The sequence below is a fragment of the Acromyrmex echinatior genome, chromosome 15 (assembly GCF_024713525.1).
Source record: "Acromyrmex echinatior isolate Ae372 chromosome 15, ASM2471352v2, whole genome shotgun sequence".
NCBI lineage: Eukaryota > Metazoa > Arthropoda > Insecta > Hymenoptera > Formicidae > Acromyrmex > Acromyrmex echinatior.
The window spans coordinates 5460409-5485983 of NC_141866.1; the positions used below are offsets into that span (position 1 = coordinate 5460409).

The 25575-nt window shown below is 32.9% G+C and overlaps 2 protein-coding genes across 4 annotated transcripts in view; both read left to right on the plus strand.

Moving 5' to 3' along the window:
- Positions 1-939: 939 nt before the first annotated feature.
- Positions 940-5780, plus strand: Nop17l (PIH1 domain-containing protein Nop17-like). The gene is made up of 4 exons (XM_011065340.2): positions 940-1554; positions 2087-3286; positions 3370-3821; positions 4192-5780. The coding sequence occupies exons 1-4, from the start codon at positions 1030-1032 to the stop codon at positions 4586-4588; spliced, it is 2574 nt and encodes an 857-aa protein (XP_011063642.1). The 5' UTR covers positions 940-1029; the 3' UTR covers positions 4589-5780.
- A 106-nt stretch (positions 5781-5886) lies between these two features.
- Positions 5887-25575, plus strand: part of Elk (Eag-like K[+] channel) — a 47653-nt gene continuing 27964 nt past the window's right edge. Inside the window, exons 1-4 of one of the 3 annotated variants that reach the window (XM_087414066.1) lie at positions 10926-11696; positions 12229-12352; positions 12446-13555; positions 16914-17024. In XM_087414066.1, the coding sequence (XP_087270192.1) occupies positions 16949-17024 (76 nt within the window). In that variant the 5' untranslated portion in view covers positions 10926-11696; positions 12229-12352; positions 12446-13555; positions 16914-16948. Of the gene's footprint in view, positions 7664-10925; positions 11697-12228; positions 13556-16913; positions 17025-25575 lie in introns of those variants that run through there. The other 2 variants (XM_011065341.2, XM_087414067.1) reach the window with 2 other exon arrangements.

Genomic DNA, 25575 nt, shown 5'->3' on the forward strand with positions numbered 1-25575 from the left:
TATTATATTATATTACTTTACATTATTTCTTTCCATGTATTAAACGACAAAGACTTAATTATTTATATTGATGAAATAGCACAAGTAGTATTGATTGATAAATTTTAATTACTAATTAAATTAATCGGAATTTAATCGAAGTTGTCCTAAGGGTGATCGTAATAATCGATCATTAATTTTATTACTCTTTAAAACTTTTAAAGTAAATCTTATTCTAAAGAATAAAATTCATTTTAAAAGTTGAAAAATTCACTTAAAAATTTAAAAATTAAGCCTTTTTTTCAAAACTAGCTTATTTTCATTCTTTAAAGTGAAATTTTACTTTAAAGAGAATAAACAGCAGATGCCTATAGGATAGTTAATTATTTTTAGTTAATTATTTTTCTTTATTAATATTAAAAGAAAGGTTTAATTAGGGATTTAGATAAATTACAATTGAATATTTTGTATTTTAAATAATTGAACTATTTTATCGATTAATTGATCATCGAAGAATCTGATAAACAATCTTGTAAATAAAACATTAACAAATAAGTATATTGGCAGATTTATCACAGCAGATATTAGCATCAATGTTTTACCAGCAATTAAGTCAACGTGATCCGGTCGAGAGAAGAAATTATCAAACAGAATCTGTCAGAATTTTGAAAGGATTTAAACGAAAGATACCATTTATGATTACGAAATGATGAATTCGGGTTCAATTTCTGTCAATCTGTCAATCATATTCCGTTAACAGATCTCATTATATTTCCGCATTTTGCATTGTGCCGAAATTTGTCAATAGCAGACACCTTGCAAAATCTGTTTTCGACAGATTTGTCTATCTGGGAAAGAATTTCTCGCCGATAGAGCGATAGAACATAAACGCACGTTTGAATTAAACTTTAAAGTGATCGAACGGGCGCATCGGGCAAGCCGGTGCAGAAACCGGCCGGTGCGGTGGCGCCGCGATCCACGTGTTGTGCGCTCTTCGCAATCTTTACCGTCTCTACCGACGGGTCTATTTGTAAACACACGCGACATAAGATGGACGTATACGAGCATCGCAGAAAAGATTGGGAGGATTTCAATGTGTCGCGAGAGGAATTGAAAAACATAACCGACTGTCTGAAGAAGGAAGAGTTTCGCAAACTGTTAATCGAGTACGCGGAGGACGTGGCCGACCCGGATAATAGGAAACTCTACGAGAAAGAGATCACCCAGCTCGAGAAGGAGCGGGGCGTAGACGTGACGTTCGTTAACCCCGAGCCCGGTTACGTCATTAAGACCAGCGTGAACGGCGACAGGAAGTGCTTTTTGAACATCAGTAAGAACGACGTTGTCGCGCGTCCCACCAGTCAGCCTTCCTACGAACAGGGCCACCGTGGCTTACAGTGGTCTATTCCGTATACGTTGATACCACCCCGCTATGACCTTGACAAGAAGAATGTGCGGTGTGTGGTGTATGACGTGGTCTTCCATCCGGATACCATCTACTTGGCATCCAAGAACACGCGGTTCCGCGAGATCGTCAATAACACGGCTATGGATGGCGTGGAAAATAATTTTAAGGTTCATATCTCTAATAACGAATTCAGTCATTTTTATGTTACACTAGATTAGTGCACACTGAAAGCTTCTATATGTGGAATTAGGAGTTAAATGTAAAAACATATAAACATTATTTGAAATGATTAAATACCTAATGACGATATTGTCATTATTTAGCAGAATGTACATTATTTTATTGTCAAAGTTAATTATATTATTATGCCACTGCATTTAGATACTTTATATAAAGCAGCCTTCAATGTGCTGATCCAATGTAATGCGAGAGGCCGAATACATTTATTAGCTTATACTCCAATTTATTCTTTTAATGCTCATTTCTATCAAAGTAGATTAACTTTAATCTTACTTCAACTTATTCTTTAGCTTTCTAATTTTTAGAACTAGAAAAAGATAAAGAGTAAAGTGGAGAACTCTAAAGAACTCTAAAGTGAAGAAGAAATATGAACCATGCAAAAGAATCAGTTGGAAAGGACACATCTAATTTTATTTTTGTAATACCTGTTTCTAATATGTGTTCTTTATGTCATGCTAGGTGAAATTGGACAGGAAGAATCTGAAATTTCCTAAGATTAATTTCAAAGGGATGGCTCATCCTACAGTGATCAGAAAACCTTCGGAAACACCACCAACAGAACCACTGGATATAGAACCAGAAATCTACCAGAAGATAATGTCGAATTACGACGAAAGTCGGGAGAACCAATTAAAGCAGATGGAAGAAAAGCCAAAACGTGCCCCATCAGCCACCACTTATTATAAGGACAAGCAACAGAAGCCTGTAGATGAAAAATATGTTACGCCTAAATTTTCCATAAAACATCAGTCCGATGTGGAAATGGAAGATTTTATTTTAAGCCGAGACGCAAAGATGTTTGCCGCAATCCCTAAAAAATTGGTGATTACCATAAATTTGCCCTTGTTGAAAAGCGCTAACGATGCAACGCTCGATGTACAGGAACAATCTCTTACCCTGCAAAGTGAAAAGCCTGCAAAATATTTGCTGGATCTTCCATTACCATATCCCGTAGACGGAGATAGTGGGAATGCTAAATTTGATCCAAAGTACAAAAAATTAATTGTAACTTTACCAGTCATTCGGTCATTGGTACAAGTAGGTGATACTGATAGAGCAGATAGTGGAGTTGACAGTGATCAAAACAGTGCTGCAACAGTAATGTCTAAGGATGATGAAAAAAATTTGTCTAGTAACAAAATAGAATTAGTGAAAGAGTGCGAAAACGCGTGCAAAAATATAAAATTTGATAAAGAAAGTGAAGTAACAGATAAGTGTGAAGATACTGCCTTACGGACTAGTAATGAGACAGAAATCATTGATGCATTTATGAATCCTAGTTTTAAGTACAATCTGCCTGCTTATACTTGTAATATTTACAATAATCAATTAGCCATTATTATAAATGTAAAAAACGTAAATCCGGATGCAATCCACCACAAAATTTTAGATAATAATGTAGGAATACATATCTTGCTAACATCTATGGGTGCTGGATTTTTTCCACAACATTATTCATTGTGTCTTAAGATAGGAAATGGCTATATTGAACCAGAAACTCTTACAATTGAACCATGGGACAATAACGTTGTTTTTAACATCATGGTGAAGGATATTGAGAATGTAACACAATATTTTGTTGGAATGGATACAGAATTCATGGAAGGAAAAGATCTTCCTACAGCAGCGTCATTTACAAGCAAATTTAAAGAATTAATGGTATATAAAAAATATAAATATATTGCACACTTTAAAATGTAGAATATTATACATTGTCTATAACAAGTAAAATATTTTTACAGTCCTCTCCAAAAGCTGAATCTCAGGTAGAAAGACAAATCTCCGTACAGCCGCAAAATGATGGTGTTGTCATAAATATTCGTCCAAATCAACAGGATTCTGATGACGAAGAGGAGTATGAGGAAAATGCAAGAGTTGTGAAACGACGACAAGAGAAAAAGCACATTGAGAAAGTCAGATCAGTTTCAGAAAGCAGTGGAGATGAATTGGCAAGCAATAGCAGCAATGGCAGTGTGAGACATTCGAAAGGAATATTAAAGTCACGTCGCGCCCGCGATTTTTCACGTTCCATGTCCGAATCGAGTGCCGACGAAAACAGTCTACCTGCATCATGCACAGATTATCATTATGACGATCATTACGATTCCGTACATGATATCAATTCTGAATCAGATTGTTCCAGTTTGAAAAAGACTGTACGATTTAATGATGTTGTTTCACGGCAATTATTTAGGTACTGTAACAAGGGATCAATTAGCTTTTTAAAGGTTTTACCGTTTTCTATTAACTTAATCGGCCGATTATTGAAACTGATCAATTGCATTTGTAATTAGAGATGATCATAGTTGAAACTAGTTTTAATTTCGATTCAATTTTCATCTTTATCTTTTTCCGATTTTTATAACTAAAAAAATGAAGAGTTAGTTAAACTGAGATTAAAATTAAACTACATTAGTAGAAACAGGCATTAATCGACTGATCAAACTAATCTCTGGTGAAATGGTGAAATCTTAAAAGAAAAAAAATATAAATATAATTTTTTTTTCTTTTACGAGATATATTAATGAACTCATTCGCATAATTTATTATTTTCTTTTCTTTAGATCTAATTCGAGTATTCTTGGACAGCGAAAGAAGAACCAACGCAAACTGCGCAATAAGAAACGCGCGCATGATCGTCGACTAAGCGAAAGTGAAAATTCTGAAACCGAAGAACGTGACAAATATAAAGTAGATTATAAGCGGTCTCCGAATGAGGAAACTTCCGAGAACGTAAAACCCATACTTGCACGAGATAAACGAGATTCGCAACAACAAAGAACCGCCAATATTGAAATCGTGAAATCGAATATTGATGACAAACATTCTTTACATAAGCGTAATTCTAGCTTCGAGGAAAAACCCACCGAAGATGTTCAAGCCGACATTTCGATTAAAACCACGAAAGATGCAGTTCACTTGGAATTTAAGAACGATCTGATATTTGATCTCGATATGTAGAGACGTGAACTACAAGGTAATTATGCATAATGTGATAGATGTGATAGAGAATGTTATCGCGATTCTTTTTAGCAACTCTGATAATCGATAAAACTCAATACTGATAATGGAAATTTACATATATAACATTACACATTATTTAGAGTATCAAAGATACACTATTAAAAATAGTGTCTGAAATGTTTAAGTGGGAATAATTTTTTAGTGCGTTATTAGCTTAGAAGTAATCAGAGAAACACTATAGCGAATCAAAATCATTAATCCATTTAAATACTTGACTCAAATTAGTGATAACCAAAGCTTAAAATTAGCTTCTAATATTCTGAATCTGTAAAAAGACATAGAGCTTTACTTTATGGGAAAATTATGTCAACTCGGAAAAAGATCGTATTAAAATATTCAGATAACGGCAATGCTACACAGTTTGATATTTTTTTTGGAATTTTATAAAGAAAACTGATCACATCATTGAATGGATTTAATGAATTGGCCAAGAAAGAAAAGTATAAATATACGTTCCTTTTTCGTGCACGTTAAATATTACTGCCGCATAATATATGTAATTTTTACTCGCAGATAATGCTTGATTAAATCAAGAGTTGTTAAATGATAAATCGTGGATACTTTGATAGAGGTATAATTTTAATGAACATTGTATTACGCGAATTTATGCAAAAATATATTTAGACCTTGTAATATACATATACGATGCTTACGCTAACAGTTTGCATATATATGCAGATCGCATTGCAATGAGCGCTTGTCAAAAAAAATCATGATGGAGATAAAAATTAATATAATTTTGTTTCAAAAATTGCTAAATTATGTGGTACAGGGTTTTCGATGCCTAATGTTACTAAAGTCATATTGTAAAATACGAAAAGTTATCTATTTAAAGAAAATTTTTTGTTGAATAAGATATGAAATTAAAATATTAACGATTTTATATATTATATATTGATATTTTGTAATTAAATGTACATAAGGTTTATTTTGATCTGATCGATGAAAAAATGTTTACATATCTGCGCTCTTGTAGCACGTTTCATTCCTATATACCATTTAAGGATATATATACCATTTAAGATTTTTACCGATAAATAATCTGCATAAATTGATACGTTTACGCAACAATATATTCCTGTAATGATATAACGCAAGAATGAAATAAACACACAAAATGTTTTTATAAGTGTGAGATATATTTAATTTTATTAAATTAGTAGTAATTTATATTATTACTATATTTAAGAAAGTGCTGAAATATGAAAAAATTATTCCTATATTTGAAAATTTTATTTAACAAATATTTTTAAGTTGCTCTAAATTTTTTGGAGTAGAATCTCATTTTATAAAAAGCTAAAAATTGATCCAATCTTAAAAGAATGAGATGCATATATACAGCAATGAATGGATTTTTGTCAATATTATTGTGCTTTTAAATTAAAAACTGTTCAAAATTTTTGTTTTTAAGTACTCTTTAAAACTTTTAGAGTGAAACTTCTTCATTCTTTAGAGTGAGATTCTACTTCAAAAATTTAAAGAGATATTGATACCCGACTCGGATCGGGTTTTTCAGTCGTGAAATCATCTAGCAAATGCATAGGACATGTCGATCGTGTATCATGGTACGTATCCGTGAAACGTCGGGACACCCGTCGGGGTGTCGGGTCGTGCAATGCCGTGACACGACGTGAAAAGCAGGACCCACAGAGGAGAAACAACGGTGCGATTGCGAAACGTGATGATTGGAAAGTAGAACACGGCCCACGGTGGAAACAACCGGGCCGCGCGCTCCGGATGAGAGTTCGCCCCCGGAGTTCCGAGACCATCGATCCCGCTACTTGCGGGGGTTGTAAGGTCATTAAACTCCCCGGTCTACCTGCACGTATCTTTCGCCGCATCGCGCACTTCCCCGTATTATTCCTATTGATGTACCATCAGGAAAGGGGACTCGACACGGCAAGCCACGCGAACGCGACGTTCCAATTTCGTGTGATCGCGATCCTATCAGTTTATTGTCGTCGTCGTCATCACTGCGGCGGTTTGTTTCAATTGGGTTGTACCTTGTACGTTGCTACGCGGCGATGGCGGGAAATGGTGCAGTGAGAAAGACAATCTTGAGGAATAGAGATTGTTACGCGATATTTGATGAAGCTTCAACGAGGCGTATCTTCTAATCTGATCTTTAAATATTTATTTGCCATATTCTTAATAAATTCATAGTAAAATTTTAATTTACAATTATCCTTTCGATTCCAGATGATTGAAACGAGACTTGGTATATTCTTGATAAGCTCTCTCGAATTTGGTCATGAAAAACCGATTTTTCCCTCCTTCTTACATGAGGAATAAATGTTCAAATATTTTTCGATAAAATCTCTTAATGCTTCGAAAATCGCTCAGGGATTGTTCTTGTCACGACGTGTTTACATAGCTATCCATCTCAAAGGCCATGATCTTCCAATCGAACAACTTGTGGGATGTTTATTCGAAACAAAGGAAGATAACGAAGAAATAGCCAAGTCCAATTTCCGAATGCTTATCGGAATAATAACATGTGATTGAAGTACACGGGATTAAGGGTGGTAGGCCTGACTGGCATCAGGTCGATAAGTCGTCCACCCCCTTAAGGTTCAGAAAGTCGGTGGCCTGTACCGTCGAGGGTGCATGGAAGAAGGAGGAAGAGAGACGATGAGGTTGAGAACGAGGGAGAAAGGGCACGTACCCCGCGTGCCGCGGTTACGGCCGGCACGACATCGGCAATGCGGCAGCCGATGGCGTTTAATGTCGCTCTGCTGTCGGCCAGTCGTTGCACCTGGCACCATTCGCCGCTTGGCGAACGCAGGTGGAATGGGGGTGGCGATATTAAGGACGCGGTCGCTCGTCGGCCCGCGTAACACGGTTTCGAGATTGGGCACACACGAGATATCGATGGCCCGCGCCAATGTAGATAAAGAACGGTGGTGAGCGATCGTTACGCGTTATCTCCAACTGTGCTACCTCAACTGCAGGGAGAATTACGATAGCGAGAAGCGATAAAATGGAGTCGGAAGTTTCATCTCTTTGAAGGAGGTGATTCTTGGTTTTCTTGGTTCTCTGTGTATTCCATCCGTTTTGGTAACTTTTGGTAACAAGCCAACTTGAACTTCGATTATCAATTAACTTCTTAAGGCTCCTATTCTGCAATTCTTAACAATGTCGGTGTCGTTGCGTTATTATTGCGCACCTTTTTTACTCTCTAAATTCTTTGAAATGGAATCTTACTCTAAAGAAAATTGTGTCAATCTTAAAAAAGAGTAGCTCAATTTTTAATCTTTAAAAGTGGGATTCACTTTTCAGAGTGACATTCATTCTACAAGTTTTAGAGAGTATCCCACGAAACTTATGACGACGTAATGACAATGTAACGTCGATATTGTCGTTAATAGACATTCTACAATAAGCCATTATCTAATGGACTTTCTATGATAAGTCATTACTTACTCTCTAAATCTTTTGAAGTGAAAATTGAGTTAGTCTTGAGAAAAGAGTGAAAATATTTACTCTTTTTTTCTCAAGACTAACTCCATTTTCAATCTTTTGGAGTGAGATTTTACTCCAAAAATCTAGAGAGTAAGCTTTAAGTCGATTATTCTTATCACATTCAATTGTAATTGATCAATTTCTTACGGCTTAAGACTTAAAGCTTAGCTAATGGTTTATTGTAGAAAGCCTATAAGCTTTTTAAAGTCTTAAATCGTAATAAATTGATTAATCAAATCGAATCAAAGTCGAATGTGAAAAGAATAATCGATCATGATCGGTCAATTTCTTACGACTTAAAACTTAGGTAAAATAGCTTAAGGCCAGTACAAAGATGGTCGTAAGAGCCTCAGCACAAAGATAATCATAATTGAGTTGTAAAACGTGAGTCGTAATAGTAGGTCAATATTTTGGCGTAACTATATGCATGCCGATACGTCGTATATAGTTACGTCAAACATTGTATGTTGACCTACGACTACGATTCACGTTTCACAACTTAGTAGTTGTAGTTGTCTTTATGCTCGAGCCCTTAGGCTGATTTTATAGGTAAATCGTAAGAAATTGACCAATAAGAAATTATTATTTTCCTAATATTCAACTTGTGATTGGTAAATTTTTTACGGCTTACAGTTTACGACCCTAAAATCAGTCTTAATTTAACTGATAGAGTTGTGGAAAGAAAACAAAATTTCTGATTGTATAATTTGTTATTCCTAATGTAATATTTTTTTCTATAAAGTATATATAAAGTATATATAAAGAAAAGTAATCATTATGGTATTCTCGCGTCATTCGAATCACTTGTTCACACTCCGATAAACTTATTAATGCCTTAACTCATGAATTTATCGGAGTAAATATCTTTTCCATAGATCTTGATAAAACATTTAATCTTCGCAAAATCGAGATTGCGTTCGTCCAACTATAATTAATCTTGTAACTCATCACCCGGATAACGCAGAGCTGTTACGGTATTTCTCGCTTAATTCGTCGAAGCCGCTAATCTAATTTCGCTGAAACCGCTAATTTCAGTGGAATCCAAATACAATCTGGGAATGTGATTCGTTACTTTACGATCGCACGCGATTGTATACGTGAATAGAAACCTTGCTTTTTCGTAAGAGATCGGCAGCTACCGATTTTCCGATGAGATTCCGTAAACAATTATAATGCGATTATTTCGAACGCAACTCTATTTCCCGAGGTTTCACACGTCCCTTTATATCATGTCTTCTCTTACTTTTCTGCTTTTCCCTGAATAATGTATGAGGTTCCAACGTGTATGTGTTCGTATTATCGCCTTGACACTTTGAAATTTACGACACACATGCCCTACCACGTAGCACAATCTTGTCTTTAAAAGAGTTTATTTCATAAAGACATTGCAATTTTTAGCTGAAAATATCTTAGTAATATTCACAAAAGTTATGAGTGATAAATATTCTCTTTTTCTTACAAATATTTTGAATATTCTTTCGCATCTAAATCTGTATCTTTTAGCTCAAATGATAAAGTCTTTATTTAATTGAAATTTAAAAATTTAAAAATTGAAATTTAAGCAGAAATGAAAAAAAATTAAATTCCTTTACAAATGTAACTTGACAATAAGGAAGTTTGTGTAACTGACAATAAGGAGAACCGGATTTCGCTCTCCTTTATTTCGAAGAAATTTTAGAATGAAATTTCTCGTTTGTGCTAAAAAGATTCAGATTACAGACGGAGAGATGATAATTACTAATCAAGACAAAGTGGCCAAATTAATTATATCGTATCATGTTGTAAAATGACTCTCAGACAACACAAAATCAAATGTTTTTTAAGAACGTTAAAAGTCTAAAATTAGTCGTTTTATATCCCAATGTTGGACTTTGTATTGTCTGGGTTGTAAATATGTAAATAATTGTAAAATAAAAATCATGAGATTAATATTGAGATTAATTTTACCAACATTTCGTTGATAATAATTACTAATTAAAGCAAAGTTGCGAATTAAATTGCGTGTTGTACTATACTGTAAAGAATGAATAGATAAAATTGTTGGCCCATAAATATAGCTGCCGATTAAATCGTGCAGCATAGCGGAAGATGTACTACAAAAGATTTATTGTCGCGAGAGAGGCGCGGGTGAGCTATAGTATAAAGACAGAGAGAACAATTAAAACTACGAGCAAATCGTAAAAGATGAAACTCGTTAACGTCGCAGTCATTCGTGCCAATGACTTTCCATCCGTTCGGCTATTAAATAGAGCAGCAGGCACGCCATGTTTCCTGTCTCGTTTTTCATCCCGTTTCTCATTTCTATCTTTCTCATTCTCGCCTTCGTATCTGTCCGCGGAGACATTCGAAGTACTAGAGTATCGATTATATGGACCCTGTGTGCTTCGTACGCGCAGCCCAGGCTGTGTGCGGATAACCCACTAACACTCACGATTACTGACTCTCCCATTGTTTAAAGAATTTTTTTTTTTTGTTGAATTCTTTATGACGCTATTAATGCGGGACGTATATTGAAAATGTATTATCTGTATATTTAAGAGCCCTTCTCAATAGATAGCTGAAAATAATAGATGGGAGATACGCTGTAGAAACGCTACTGCGACTAAATATTTTTTTAGCTGACGTAACACGGAAAAGATGACGCATGATCAAGGGAGATTATAAAACGACGCATTTTGAATCAATATTTTATTTTATTACATCGCGGGAGCTTTTAATTTCGAAGAGGCGTTGCGGCGCGAGAGCCTATAAAAAGCAACAGATTGACAAGCGCGAGGTAGACGAAGCGGAATTACTACAGGCGTTTACCTTATCGCTTCCCAGCGTTAATCCCTCCGCAAAGTACGGAGACGCACGGACTTAACCGTGCGCCGGTATCGTCTCGGCGCGACACGACCGCTTCGGAAACGCAGCTTTTAAAATTAGGTCGCAGCTTTATAATCGCGAAGTAGTCGAAGGTGGTATTCTTAGACCGCGGTTGTGTAGCTCAACTGTGTGGCGGTTTCTTCAAAATCTCTCTCTCTCTCTCTCTCTCTTTCTTTTTTAATTCGACGTATTATACGACGTGACGACGATGCATCACTCTTCGAGTACGACATACAGGCGACGACCCGATAGATAAACATCCATTTCTAGGGATAACAACGCTAGCTACCGATTGCCATCGTTCTTGATTAACCCGAACGTCCTATGTACGTGATTATGTGTCCAGCAACGGATACCACATGAGAGATCGTAAGACGGATGTATATTGAGTTTTATTCAGCAGATACCTACATGTATCTAGGAAAACTTTACCGTTCAACTTGTGAAAAAGCTGTGAAATAGCTTTGGCGTGAACTAGATGTAATAAGATATATAATATATAGCTTCACACGTCAGTTTCTCGACACAGCAGCCAATTTCGATGTTATCAACGCCGAGAGTTCTATATGTTAAGATTTAAAATAACTTAGTGGCTGGTTAAAACCCAGCCCGCCTCCATGAACTTTTTTGTGACGAAGATCTATATCGGGAATGCTTGCAGATTGCGCGGCCTGTTCATGAAGGACTAGCACGCGAATACAGTCATCGACCCTCTTCGGTATGAGCGCGTTATACAATACCATCAAACTGACCTGCAGCAACGTTTTATTCAATATAGACCTCGATGCGGCACGGCGCGGTGCGGCGCACGAATGGTTTTCTATCAACAAAAAAGTGTCGATCTTTGAAATATTTACTATGAAATCCATACTATGAAATATTTTTTCACGTTTCAAATTACTTTTGTTACACATACAGAAAGAACGGTTCCGCTGAAATATTTGAAAAATTTATTTAGACACAGATTTGAAAATCATTTCGTTTGGACCATCAAAATAATTATACATTAGCTCAAGCTGATTGTTAGAATGTTAAAACTTTTTGCAACACTGTCGTCAACGTGTAAGAGTTTTACAAAATTATTTTTTTATTTCATGTCCGAATAAAATTATTTTCAGATCTATATTCTGAATTTTTAGACGCTTTAGCAAAATCATTTTTTATTTCTATGTATGTATATATATATATATATATATATATATATATGTATATATAGAGATTTGTCCTACAAATATGTATACATGTGACAGGTAAAAATCCAGGTTTTACAACGCTTTAGAAAAGCTGTAAAATGGGAAAATCCCGGATTTTCCTGGCTACAAAGGAACACATTCTCTCGCGTTCTTTCCAACGTTTCGGCCTTGAAAAGATAAGGTAAGCTCCGAGCCATACGTCAAAGCGTATAGCCGTAACGCGTGTCGTAAAACGCTGTGCGGAATGAAGCGAACGAAAATATGTTTGACACAGGACGCAATTTCTTTGACAAGCGAAAATGTTTGGTCGGATAGGCGCCGTCTCGATGTAAACGAAATAACGGATACGCCACATTTGCGTTAAGAGAAGGAAGTCCCTACAGTGATCCATCAGTGTCACGTATATATGATGAAATTCTGTTTTAACTTGGTAATATAAGTCCCGCTGTCGATCTTCGTTCGATTCAATATTCAAATTTTCTTCCAAAAAAAGTAGGCCATCCATTATATCGATCATGTACAATTATATGCAAATTAAATGATATATATTTCTCTCTTTACTTCTTTAATTAATAATTTAAGTAATAACAGTTCTGCGAAGAGATTATTAGAAATCTCCCGCATTGTTAAATGAAGTTACACGTGTCGTTTGATCCGCGCGGGCCATCGACCTATCGGCGAAGTGCTCGAAGAATTTAAAAAAAACTCAAGTGTCGAAAAAAAAAAAATACTCGAACATCGAACTCGAATAGCTTGGCTAAAAATTGTATCAGATTTTTAAGGTACCTTGCGCGCTCGCGCAAATGAACGGTGTATGTGCGTGCGCGTATGTGTATGTGTGTGTGTGTGTATGTGTGCGCGCGCGCACAACCCCACAGCGGTCGTTGGCGGTGCGAGGGATGTCGCGAGGTAACGCGGGGTGTCTCAGGGTGGCGCAGGGCAGAACGCGGGATGTCGCGGGGGGATACGTACCATGTACGTACGTACTTATCGGAGATACACGCTCGTGCCTTCACCTACGCCTAGGACGTGTGTGTCTGTTACCTTCCCACGGTTTACCACATGTTGCGCTTCGATGCGAGGGGCGCAAGTCAGCCAGGAGCCCGGGCCATCAGGATAGACGGAATCTCTCCCCTCGGTCAGTTACGCGATCGCCAGCGAACGATTCGCGCGGTCGCCCGGTGCGCACCCCGAGATTGCTGGTAATCGCTGGCTGTCGATCTGAGTGTCGTATCTCGAATGCATCGAACTGACGGACGAAGCGCGAACGTCCCTTAATCTCGGAACAAAGGGGGTGAACGAAGAAGGGATTGGTGTGGATATAGACGGTGGTGGTGGTTCGAAGATGCTCGAACTGTGAGCGGACAATCACTTTCTCGACAAGGTCGGTACCATCGGAAATGGAAACCTGTCAAACTTCCTGTAATTATACACCTTGCTAAAGAATGATGGGATCAAAAATGTATGCCATTCGGCATACATTTCGAGAGTTTTCATTACGGCGAAGGTTCCTTAATTCACAATTATGAGATTAATAATGTCATGATTAAAATATTTCAATTATATTACAGTTATATATATCTTCTTAAATAGATGAGGTTTTCATTAGTAACGAGAAAAATATCATATATTTTTAGAAGGATTTCTAATAAGGTTCTTTTAAATTTCTCGCATTTCGATGGAACAACCTGTTGGTTGGAAGGAGAACATTTTCCTCGACGTCAAATAAACGATACTCATCCCACCATTTTATTTCGGCGTAAAATAGAACGGTATTACTACATTATAAGTATTTAAACGAATTAACTTCCTTTTTCGATTACTATTACGAAGTAACGCGAGTCTTTCGAGTATTACCGAGCGTTCAAAAATTTTATCATTTTAAAATCATTAAAACTTTTCAGTATATTAAAATTTTTCTCGTGTCCACAGCTAATCTTTATCAACTTGTTTAATACGTAAGTTCTTACCGCCTATTTCGAACGATCTATTATGTGCAAAACGTTGTCTACAAATTTAGATATCCAGCATGATTTCTTATTATTCTTTATTGGAACCTTAATCTATTTTGACTGATTCAGCGTATAACTAATTAATATGATCATTCTAATGTACAACACATAAACCGAGTATTACATTCGAACAAATTGTAGGCTTACCGATTTTTAAATATGATATGTAATATGAAAAATATTTTAATAATAGGTTGACTGTGCCGATTTGATTATCAAATTTTGATTTCTATGGATTTATGCTTATGCATATTTCATTAGATTTTTCCTTGCAATGTTCACGCGATACATGTATATATATATATATTAGGTCATTTAAAAAGTATTCGCGGTTTTTTGTTCAATTTTTGAATGAAAAAACCGCGGATACTTTTTGAATGATCCAATATAAATATACACATTTGTAACGTTGTGCATTTCTCATATTTTTCATTCATATCCAAGAGAGATTAACGTAGATAATGAGTTTGCTTCGAAAGAATAGAATTTTTTTTAGGAATATAAAATATTTTTTGTATTATTAATATCACTAAAGAGAGAAAATCTGTATCATATTTTCACGTTAAAAGCGAGAAATTGTTAAGCTATATGGGTTTAGTTCTGTAAGCATTAAAGAGCGTATACATGCAGCACACGAGGCTAGAATTTACGTTAGATGTACCTACATGGAGTGAGATTACATAAAATTTTCATTATCGATAAATAATATAAGAGCTCTACCATGTTATTCAAAAATAGTTATATTCGAAACATACAAATTGTAACATTTTGTATTGAATACGTATTGTGTTATATATTATAATATAAATATAACTAACTGGAAAAATAACCGAAATGAAATTTTCCAGTAGGTTATATCATAATATAACACTGATATTTATTGTACTATCCCCGAGATAAAAAAAATTACATCTTCATGAATAGTATACATATAATATTATATATACAAGATAAATATATATATAGTATATGTAAAATATATAATTATTAACTCTAATTAAATAAGAAAAATCCTATAATCGTCAAAGTGGATCTTAATGCAAATATTTCTGTGTGAATTTATATATATATATATATCTAATTCTGCAAACTATGTGCTGAAATCTTTTTAGTCTTAATTATAACCACAACCCAGAATAGTAATATCACTTATTAAATTGACAAGTTTAATAACGTTTTTGTGCTAAGATGCTTTACAAGAATATTAATAATTTGATGTTAATGAGAATCTTAAATTTGCAAATAATTTATTACGGAAAATACTATCTCAACCGGGATTCAAATCCGTATCTTCCATATTCCGGATATCCTCACTATTTGATTACTCTATAATTATTACATGTTATTATTATTATAATATATATACATTTTATATGTATATATATTATAATATATTTATTACAAGCAATCTTGTTGATTCACTCTTGATTATGTCAAATACTTTACAACCTTTGTGGAAAATTACTGAGCGCAATAGTATTGAGAGACTGCTGCATTACTGTATTACTTCGCTACAATACTACTACGCACTACTGTATTGTTGCGCACTACTGCTGTAATTTAGTTCAAACTACTACTGTGTAGCAGTATTTTTCTACAATGGAAATAAACGTGTGGATCGTTTTTCTATCTCGACTGAATTCGTGATTAATTAAATGCACGATTGTCCTGAAGTAATGATAACAAGCATAATAAATTTACATAGACCTATTATATATATTTCCGAGATATGCAAGACGCAATAGTATAACCCGGTTATTCACGAACGGTCAATGATTTCTCGATTGTGGTGAAAAGCGAGGTGATTGGATTAGTTCCAGAAAATATTTATTGTATCAGCTCGAAACCCGGGCAACGCGCGTTACAATAGCACTTTACCTGATAATAGAGAGATTCGAATGATGTTTACTTACAATATTCTCCAATGAATCGTATATTTTGGTGTTTACTTATGTAATACGTGACAATCAAATTCAACGTTCACAAAAGAATTCTGTTAAATATATGAAATACTTTTCACTATTATAAAATACTCTTTATATCAGGTTTGTTCAATTTGAGCTCCGGAGCAAATATGCGAAATTACTGACGCAAAAAAATTTAATATGGATAAGATTTCGGGGACGAAATAAAATATTGATACGTATCTGAATGACGCTTATTAAATCTACATTTTAAATCTTACATTGAATTTAAATCTTACATTTACCCTGAAATCTTACATTGAATTTTTTCGATGGTTTTGCGTTTTAGCTCCGAAGCTCAAATTGGACAGGTCTGCTTTATACTGATAGAAGAGCACGGTAATCGGAATAATCAAATCTTTTGAGTTAAATAATCTTTCGTTATTTGTAACTTCCATATGTCAAAATGTAAATTAATTCATTTCTGTGGTTAGTTTCAAAATGTAAACAACGTTCGCATTAATGTATGCGCTTAGTGAATAATCAACTAAATATCAAATTTGGATTAAATTTAATATATTTTCTTGGTTGTAATTAAATTGTTTAATGGAGTTAAACTATTTATCTCTATTGTTTTAGTAAAATTAATGACATTAAGTAAGAACATTAGTGACCTATAGAAATGATTAAAAAATAACTCAAATTAAATATAATTTGATATTATGAATTTAATAGTGTATATTATTTTTGTAGATAATACATGTGTGATATACTATACATGTAAATAAGTTAATTATGATTATTGAATTATTATTTATTTGCGCAGGTTCGTGCGCTTAATAGCGCGGTGGAGCGGCCTCAATGCCGGTCAGGAAGGGCCTCCTCGCTCCACAAAATACCTTCTTGGATACTATTGCGACTCGCTTCGATGGAACCCGTAAGTCTGTCTACTACTCTGTATACACTTGTATCTTCGTAACATATTTATTTATTTGATTATAATATTATCAAACGCCGCTCGTGGGTGGATCAAATTTTGAAAAGATTTTGTCACGACAAGGATCCATGTTAATTAATTCTCTCCCTCTGCTCTTATTAATTTTCGTAAATCGTATTATCACTGTAAATATCAAACAATTTACATTGTAATTCAACCTCGTCGTGGTACTGAGCCTCGTTTGAGATTGAAATTCTTTGGATCAAAGAAGAATCCACCTTCTTAAATAAGTAAACTTATTTACAAAAATTCTTTTAAAAGAGCAAAAAACGATGGACTAGATTATTGTGGAGACGCCAATGTTATCGCTTCTTTCGATTAACTTTCATTCCTCTTCACGAGGGTTGCGCTCCCCTAAGTCCACTCTGCATGTTGCTAGGGATACGGTCAACGAGATAATTCTTCTTTACTGCTTTAAATTTAAACCGATTTTAAGGCTTGTCGATTTTATGAAAACGTTCGAATTATAATGTTTAGCGAGGAGCAAGATGTAATGAGATAAAATTATTAATACATTTCTCTCTCTCTCTCTCTCTCTCTCTCTCTCTCTCTCTCTCTCTCTCTCTCTCTCTCTCTCTGTCTTCTTTGCATAAACATCATGCTTTAAATCCAGTTTCGTGTTTCATCTATCAAAGCTTACAGTATATTGTTAGTCCCGACCGGGCCTATAATGCTAATGTCCCTGTATCACGCGGCTTTCCCTAATGCCTCAATGCGTGCATTGGCATTAACTGCGGAGACATTAACGATGCGAGAGGCGTAGGATGTCGGTACTGATAGGTAGTGCAGCTTCATAATTGTAATACACGTTGCAGCAGTTGGGCGCAAATAAATTGAGAGAAAATCCTCGAAATGTCTTTTTTTTCTTTATTAATCGGAGAGGCAGATTTTACGTTTAAAACTCAAGAGAGAAAACTCAAGCTGTAAAACATAATGTCTTTTTCCGGACTTTCAGAGCCAGCGGTTGTTACAGTAAAGCTGCCTGACTTAGGAAAATCACGAGAGATAATTTTTCTCACAGATTTTCGTACTGATACAGCGTTGGTATCTTTGCACACAAATGATTAAGTCATTCACGTATTTCATATCAATCACAATTTGCCTACACAATATTTTTTCTTATTCTGTAGAGCCAAGTTAGTTAACGCCTAACTTTTATGTCTATACCGAAGTCAATGTAAAACTTCCATTTCTTCGAGCTAAGAGTAATCTAATTATAAGAAGTGGGCGACGGATCGCCAGCGTCGTCATCCTAAACGAATTACGGATAGAATTGCATCTTTAATAAATATCGACGTCTTTTTTCTTTGTCAATGATACCGAGAAATCTTATTCGATGACTTTGCAAAAGGTTGCATGTTTAATTCAGTTTTTCACGGTATAATTACGCGCACGCGTATCTATTGATTAAACGTTCTCCATATTGTTAAAATCTATTCGTTTCTTTTATATATTTTCGTATCTCTTTGTATTGCATAATTTTTTTCTTTTTTATTTATTCCAATTAAGATTTAGTCATTGCGCGTATTCTAGCCAATTATTTTTTGATTCCTTTGAGGTTTTCTCTTGTACACTCTTTGAAATTGAAAATATTTCGCATTGTGTTTCTCATTCTATTGTTATAGCGACGTGTCATGGTACACGCTTTGCGTGCAGTTAGATAACCCCTCGCTAAGAACACCTGATAAAACTTGATGTCCGTCGACCCTCCGTCGCCGGCAAAGCATATAATATTAATTCAACATCGGCGCCATTGGCAAATCGATTCTGTTTTCACACAAAATTGTACATTTCGATATAAATTCACGCGAAGAACATCCTTCTACTCTATTACGATTGAAACGTACATGTTGCGCCCGATGTCACCATCAATATACACGTATCATATAACTTGTGAAATCTGACTGCAGAGCTTCCTCATTCGTGACGAATGACAATTATTAAATGCGCGATTCGAGTAATATATGTACTGTATTTGCGTCGGAAAATTCTCTGCATAGAAACAAAGGAAAATAATAACAATACATTAATATTATAAGTTATATTACATTTATTACGTATCAGTTGTAAAATGTGGATTCACGTTGTTTATATATTTATGTAATATATAAACGTATATTTAAACACATTTATATGTTTTACTAGATATATTTTGTACATATTATTATTGTTGTTATTTTGATTGCCGTTTTTTTTGTTTTTATTTAAAAAATTTTCTTTAATTTTAATCGTTTGATTTTAATTTATTTATAATAATTTTTTATATATAGTGCATATAATAATATTATTATTAATTGTATTGTTATTCTTGTTTATTGATGAAATTATAATTGTATATTATGACAAAGAAAGAAACTATATATATTTTTCAAAAACTATAATGTTCGATGATTGCGGCAGTTCCATTATAATTCTGATACGGTATAGGTCAAACAGCAATAAAATTTCTATTCTATTGATTTTTAACATTCAACCAACGTATGTCAAAGAATCATGAAGCGAGGATTTTTTATCTGAATCTTCCTCTTCAGTCATTTGTCGATAAATTTTATTATTTCCTCAACGGTGCGCGCGTACACATGCATACGCATATAATTAAATTTTATATTTAAAAAATTAATTAAATATATATATATATATATATATCGCGTATATTTCTAATAAATTATTTCCATCTATAATTTTTCCAATTTCAAAAATAACTAATTTCGAAGTCAAAGAGATGTACATGGCAAGAAGTCGTAAAAGATGAATAGAATTTGATCGGATCGCAATTCTTTTATTCCGTATAAATGCAAAGCGAAATAACACCTTCCGCAATGCTCGATTTGAAGAATAAGTTAAAGACTGGTAAAGGTTACGAGACAATGCAAGATGTTAAGTGCTAATAAATGAATTTTAATAATAAAATCATTTCAATAATACAAAGCTAAACGTTTCGACCCTCGTTAGGTCATTATAGTATAACACAAAAATATTATATAAATAAAAAGGTCGCAAATAGTTACAAAACTATCGAATGATATAAACATAAATTTGTTGTTCGAATATAATTTATAAAGGTTTTTCTAGTTAAAATTACGAAGAATTTACTTTTCTCGCTATTCCTTCAATATTCCTCTGCGTATAGTGACAAAGATGAAAGAAGACCACCGTCGAACAAATGTCTTCTCGCAATCGCATGTGAACTATTAAAAAATAAAAATTAAGTCACACCAACGTACCTTGGTGAATTGACATTAATTTTCAAGAAAACCAAATTGTATAATGTATTATTGTGAATTAAGAAATAATTAGAATAAATTAATAAAATAGTTAAATTAAAATAGTAAAGTAATTAAAAATAAGTTTTTTCTGTTATATCTATTTATACAACTAAAAGAATTGCAAGGATTCCCATCAATCGTCAGTGTACATATATAAATATTATTTTTAATATAAAAACTTATTTTTAATTATTTTACTATTTTAATTTAACTATTTTCTTAATTTATTCTACGTTTAGCTTTGTATTATTGAAATTATTTTAATATTAAAATTCATTTATTAGCACTTAACATCCTGCATTGACTTGTAGCTTTTATCATTTAATTTATTTTTAAATTATTGAGTCTAAATAAATTGATTTTTAATTTTAAAGACGGAATGTTGTAAAGGATACAGGTACAGAGCGTGACCAATATTTTTCGTGGTTTCCATCTGTCATTTATATGATCTCAGTCCTCGGACATTGTATCCATTCCGAATCGATATAGCTGTCACAATGTTTAGATGTATGCATGTTTGCACAACACTGACGCGTTGCGAAAGCGAATTTCAAGCTATGTGTATTACCTTCTATATCAAAAAGTTTCACTCTCATGCGTTATGACATGTACGGTCGCATTAATTTTGAACGCTTTATGCATTGCATTTTCATGTGTGTTCAAAGTGATGTTGTTATTGCAATAACTTACATCTCTCGACGTCAGACAGCAATAATCTCCGATTAATTTTTAATAAAATACAATCTTAATCAACCCTTTGAATTACATCAGCAATAAATAACAAAGGACCATACAGATCATCATTATATGGTAATAATTATCGATGACAATTTCACATAGATTATTAAGTTTTACATTACGCACACGCAGAATCTTCAAATTGATTGCATTGAACTGCTATTTAGAATAAAAAATCATTAATATTAAGGTTTACAGTTCTCATAAAAATGCATGTTAATGATTTTTATTATTTTTTATACTAAACTTCTTTTACTTAGTCTCTCGTATAAATCAATATCTCATCACCTTTAAAATCCAATATTTGATCCGTTTCTTTATTTAATCGACTATTATGACATTACGCAGAACTACAAATTCTGCACAATAAACTATAACTTTGATTTAAAACGATAAATATTACTGCTAAGAAACATCGTCAACGATTCTTTGGCGTGTGATTAATTTTTAATAATGGCACAAATCGCTTAACCATCGTTTATTTAGAGCATCCGTGCACTGAAAAAAACATACTAAATTTTAATAAATATTTTTGAATGATAATTGAATAACTGAATATTTACTAAATAAACATACATTTATTTGATACAAGAACCATTAAGTTAATTTAACTTTTTTTTTATTTAGTAAATATTTATTTATCATAACTAAATGTTAAGTTAGTACTATATTCAAACAAATATTTATTAAGATTTAATAGTATACACATTTTTTTCTTATAGTGTTGTATATTTTGAATTTTGTGACCAATAATTAAAACTTAACAACAGACAAAAATTTGATAAAAAAATCTAAGCGAATAATATTGTAATATTGTATCTGAAATTCACAAATTTAATAAACATTAAAATGATATCGCGAGATTTGATTAAATATAATTTTTGCAAATATTCTCCAATTATTCTTATACATGTATATCACGAATAGAGTACATACGAAAATATTAAAACCCGTTAAGAAACTCCTGACCGGTGCCAGCAGTGCGCTAAAATTGAGATGAAATTCATATTTCAACAGAAATGTGATTTTGTTGAATATCGTATGTCAATCAGAACTTTGAGAACTGTATGTAAACAGCGAAAGATACGTCTAGCACATACGCAAAGCACGCGAAATGCTACTCTTACAAAGTTGCGATATATAATTAATTTTCCAGTGATAAGTTCACATCAAACTTAGTCTATTGTGCATATTTATTATATAATATACTACAATGTTCGAAGCAATCTCAATTCTCCTTTACATTAATCTGCTCTTTTGATGGATATAAAGTGCATACGAATAATGTATCGATCGAAGTGACAAGAGTAATGATGATTACTAAATATGGATAGCACATATCTTATCGTAAACAATAATGGGTACTGACGCAGATAGATAACCGTCCAACGATGCATGCACTTATCCGCATTTAGTGCTACCAGTACAAAAATAAACTATAAAGTTCAACAACTAATTATGAAAATAATTCAAAATATAAAAAACTAATTAACAAAAAACTTTATTCTAGAAGTTAATTTTACTGATCTATTATTATATTATATATGGTAAATAAGTAAAAAAAAACTAATAAGTAAAAGAAAATTAATTTCTTAGTTAGACTCAATTTTCTGTTCAAACTTCATAATTATTTCAGTAACTTACATATATTAAAACATATATTATATATTATATATTATATATTAGTTACAGATGTTGTTTTTGTTCATACTTTTATTTGTCGCTGGAGAGAAAAGAAACTGGAATTAAAATTCCGAAATCAGCCACGCAGTAAACGAATCAGTTTTATTTTCAGAAAAAAAATCCGAAATATATTTGATGATACGAATAAAGTTAATTACAGGATTCCATCAGTTTCAGATATGATGTTTCTCAAAGTTAATTTCTTGATACCGCGAGAGGAAGACATTATAATTTTATAAAAGGAAAGCTATTTTTCCTCCTATGAGGAAAAACTAAAGTTGTATGGTACGAAGATTGGGTAAAAGCTATTTTTTGTTTCCAAAGAAAATGAAACTGTTTCGTTTTTCAACGGATGATAAATATTGCTTTTGTTTCTTCATCTGACGTTTACAAGTGGCATTTTTAATGTATTGTTAACAACAGGAATATAGAAATTGTATTTATTATATATATATATATATAAAGAATTTTGAAAGAATTTATGCAAATTGGGGACAAAAATAGTTTCTCTTTTTTTCTGTAGATTGTTTAATTTTGAAATTAAAAGACATTTTGTGAATTTTTACAGAAGAAATTTTTTTTTCATGTCATTACAAAACATCTTACTATTTTTTAAAATTATTTTAAGACTCTTAGAAAATTTGTTAAAATACTGTTTTGTTAATTTTTGTCCAATGATCTTTCATCAAACTACATTGCTATAAAATACAACAAAAATATTGAAAAATATTAATTTTAAATTTTATATAAATTAAGAACAAAGTATTATAGAATCGAAACTAACAATCAAATTTTCAACTCAGTCTCTTCTTTTTAAAATTCATTTGAAAACTTTTCTATAATTTTTTTATCAAGATATTTAATTTTTTTATAAGACGTGAGAAAATCGCGTTTCCAAATTTGTGAAGGGTGATGTGTACATATTGTGTATATGTACACCAGAGAGAGAGAGAGAAAGAGAGAGAGAGAGATTGAATATTACAATACATTCGCTTGTGTTATATTAATATTTCACATTTTATTACGTTTTGGCTTAATGCATGTTGACTACAGTATGTAGTTAGGATTTATCATATGCAAACATGTTGACCACAGTACGTAATTAGAATTTATCATATGTAAACGTAATCGCGAATTAAATCATGTGATAAAAAAATCTCGGATGGTTTGAAAAATTTGCAATGACACGATGATGGAAAATGAAATCGATTTAAACCAGAAATATACATATATATTTGTCACTTTACCGGAGAGATTCTTCGACCCTTTGCATTCAAAATTTTGCGATTAAAATCAGCGATTCGCCATTTCCTCAGAGATTACTAAGTTGATATCATTTATAATAAACTTGCTGAATAATAAAAATCTTTTTGTCATTTTGAAATTACCTCGATAAGTGGAGAAAATTTATATACCACATTTCGTATAATCCAAATCTTATATCTTTTCCGAAAAATATGTTTCTCAGTAGTTGATAGTAACATTGTTCGATATTTTAAGAATTTAAATATAAAACATAGCAATTAAGTATCAACAAAGCGTTGCTAAATATAAAATATATGAATTAAAAGCATCCATAAAAAACGGACACAAATAATTATAATTATCTAAAAGTTTAATTAAAACCGATTTATTATTTCTGACTTCGTAATATTCTTTTGTGTTATGTAGGTGTATCGTGACCTGTACGGAATATAATTCTAAAGTAATAGAAAACGCAACGTAGCTGCATTATACGTATAATCGAGTTGTAGTAAATTATATTACAACTAAGAAAGTTTCTTAATAGCAAGTGTACTGAGGTGGCAAGAAAGTAATATTGTTCTGTTTCTAACACTTCAAATGTATATCTACATCGTTATAATTCACATCTGTAACACGCATCGTTAACTCTGTTAGATATTAAAGGAACATTATAATCCAATCCTTTAAGCTAAATAATATTTTATTATTTTTAACTTTTATTGTGTATCAAAATATAAATTAATCCATTTCTGTGATTAGTTTCAAAATAAATAATATCCATATTAACATAAGCACTTAGTAGATAATAAACTAAATTTAAAACAAATTTTTAAATTTCTTTTTTTAGTTAAACTGTATAAATTTTAGTTCAATTAACAACATAGGAGCAGTGACAATCTAGAAATGATTATAAGTCACTCAAATTGGATATAATTTGACATTATGAATTTAATATAGTCTAACATTTTATTATATTCGGAGATGCAACAATGAAGTAACTCTCCTTTGGCAGGTCAATAACCGTTCGCTTATCGAAGAGTATATGTATATATGTATAATATCGACCCGCGGTCGCTAATAATGTGTTTTAACCTCGCAAGACTATCACAGAAGAATATGCTATCGCTTTGCGAACTCAGAGATGAATATTGGTCCAAGATTGCTTCGGGCAAGTTATGACATTTCGACGTTTGACCACTTCGCTTTTCAATCTGAGGATATAACGATATAATCCCTATCACACAAACAGTACCGTCGAATACAAATCTAAAATAAGTACGCTAATCGTTTGATTGCTATGCCAATCCCTCGCGATCTCTTTATGAGAGCGTGAACTCTCATAATTAGCAATTTTGAACGTCTTTTATGAAAATCCAAGAAAGAAGAAATTGCCATTGGCTAAATAAAATTATTCTATCAAATTATTTCTATTCGAATTTATAATTAAATCCGCGAAACGTGACGCAGCTCACAAGGTCATCAAATATCCATACTTTATGTGTTATTCCTATAATCCCATGATGACCATGATAATGTTGCGATTAAACATTAACACGCGA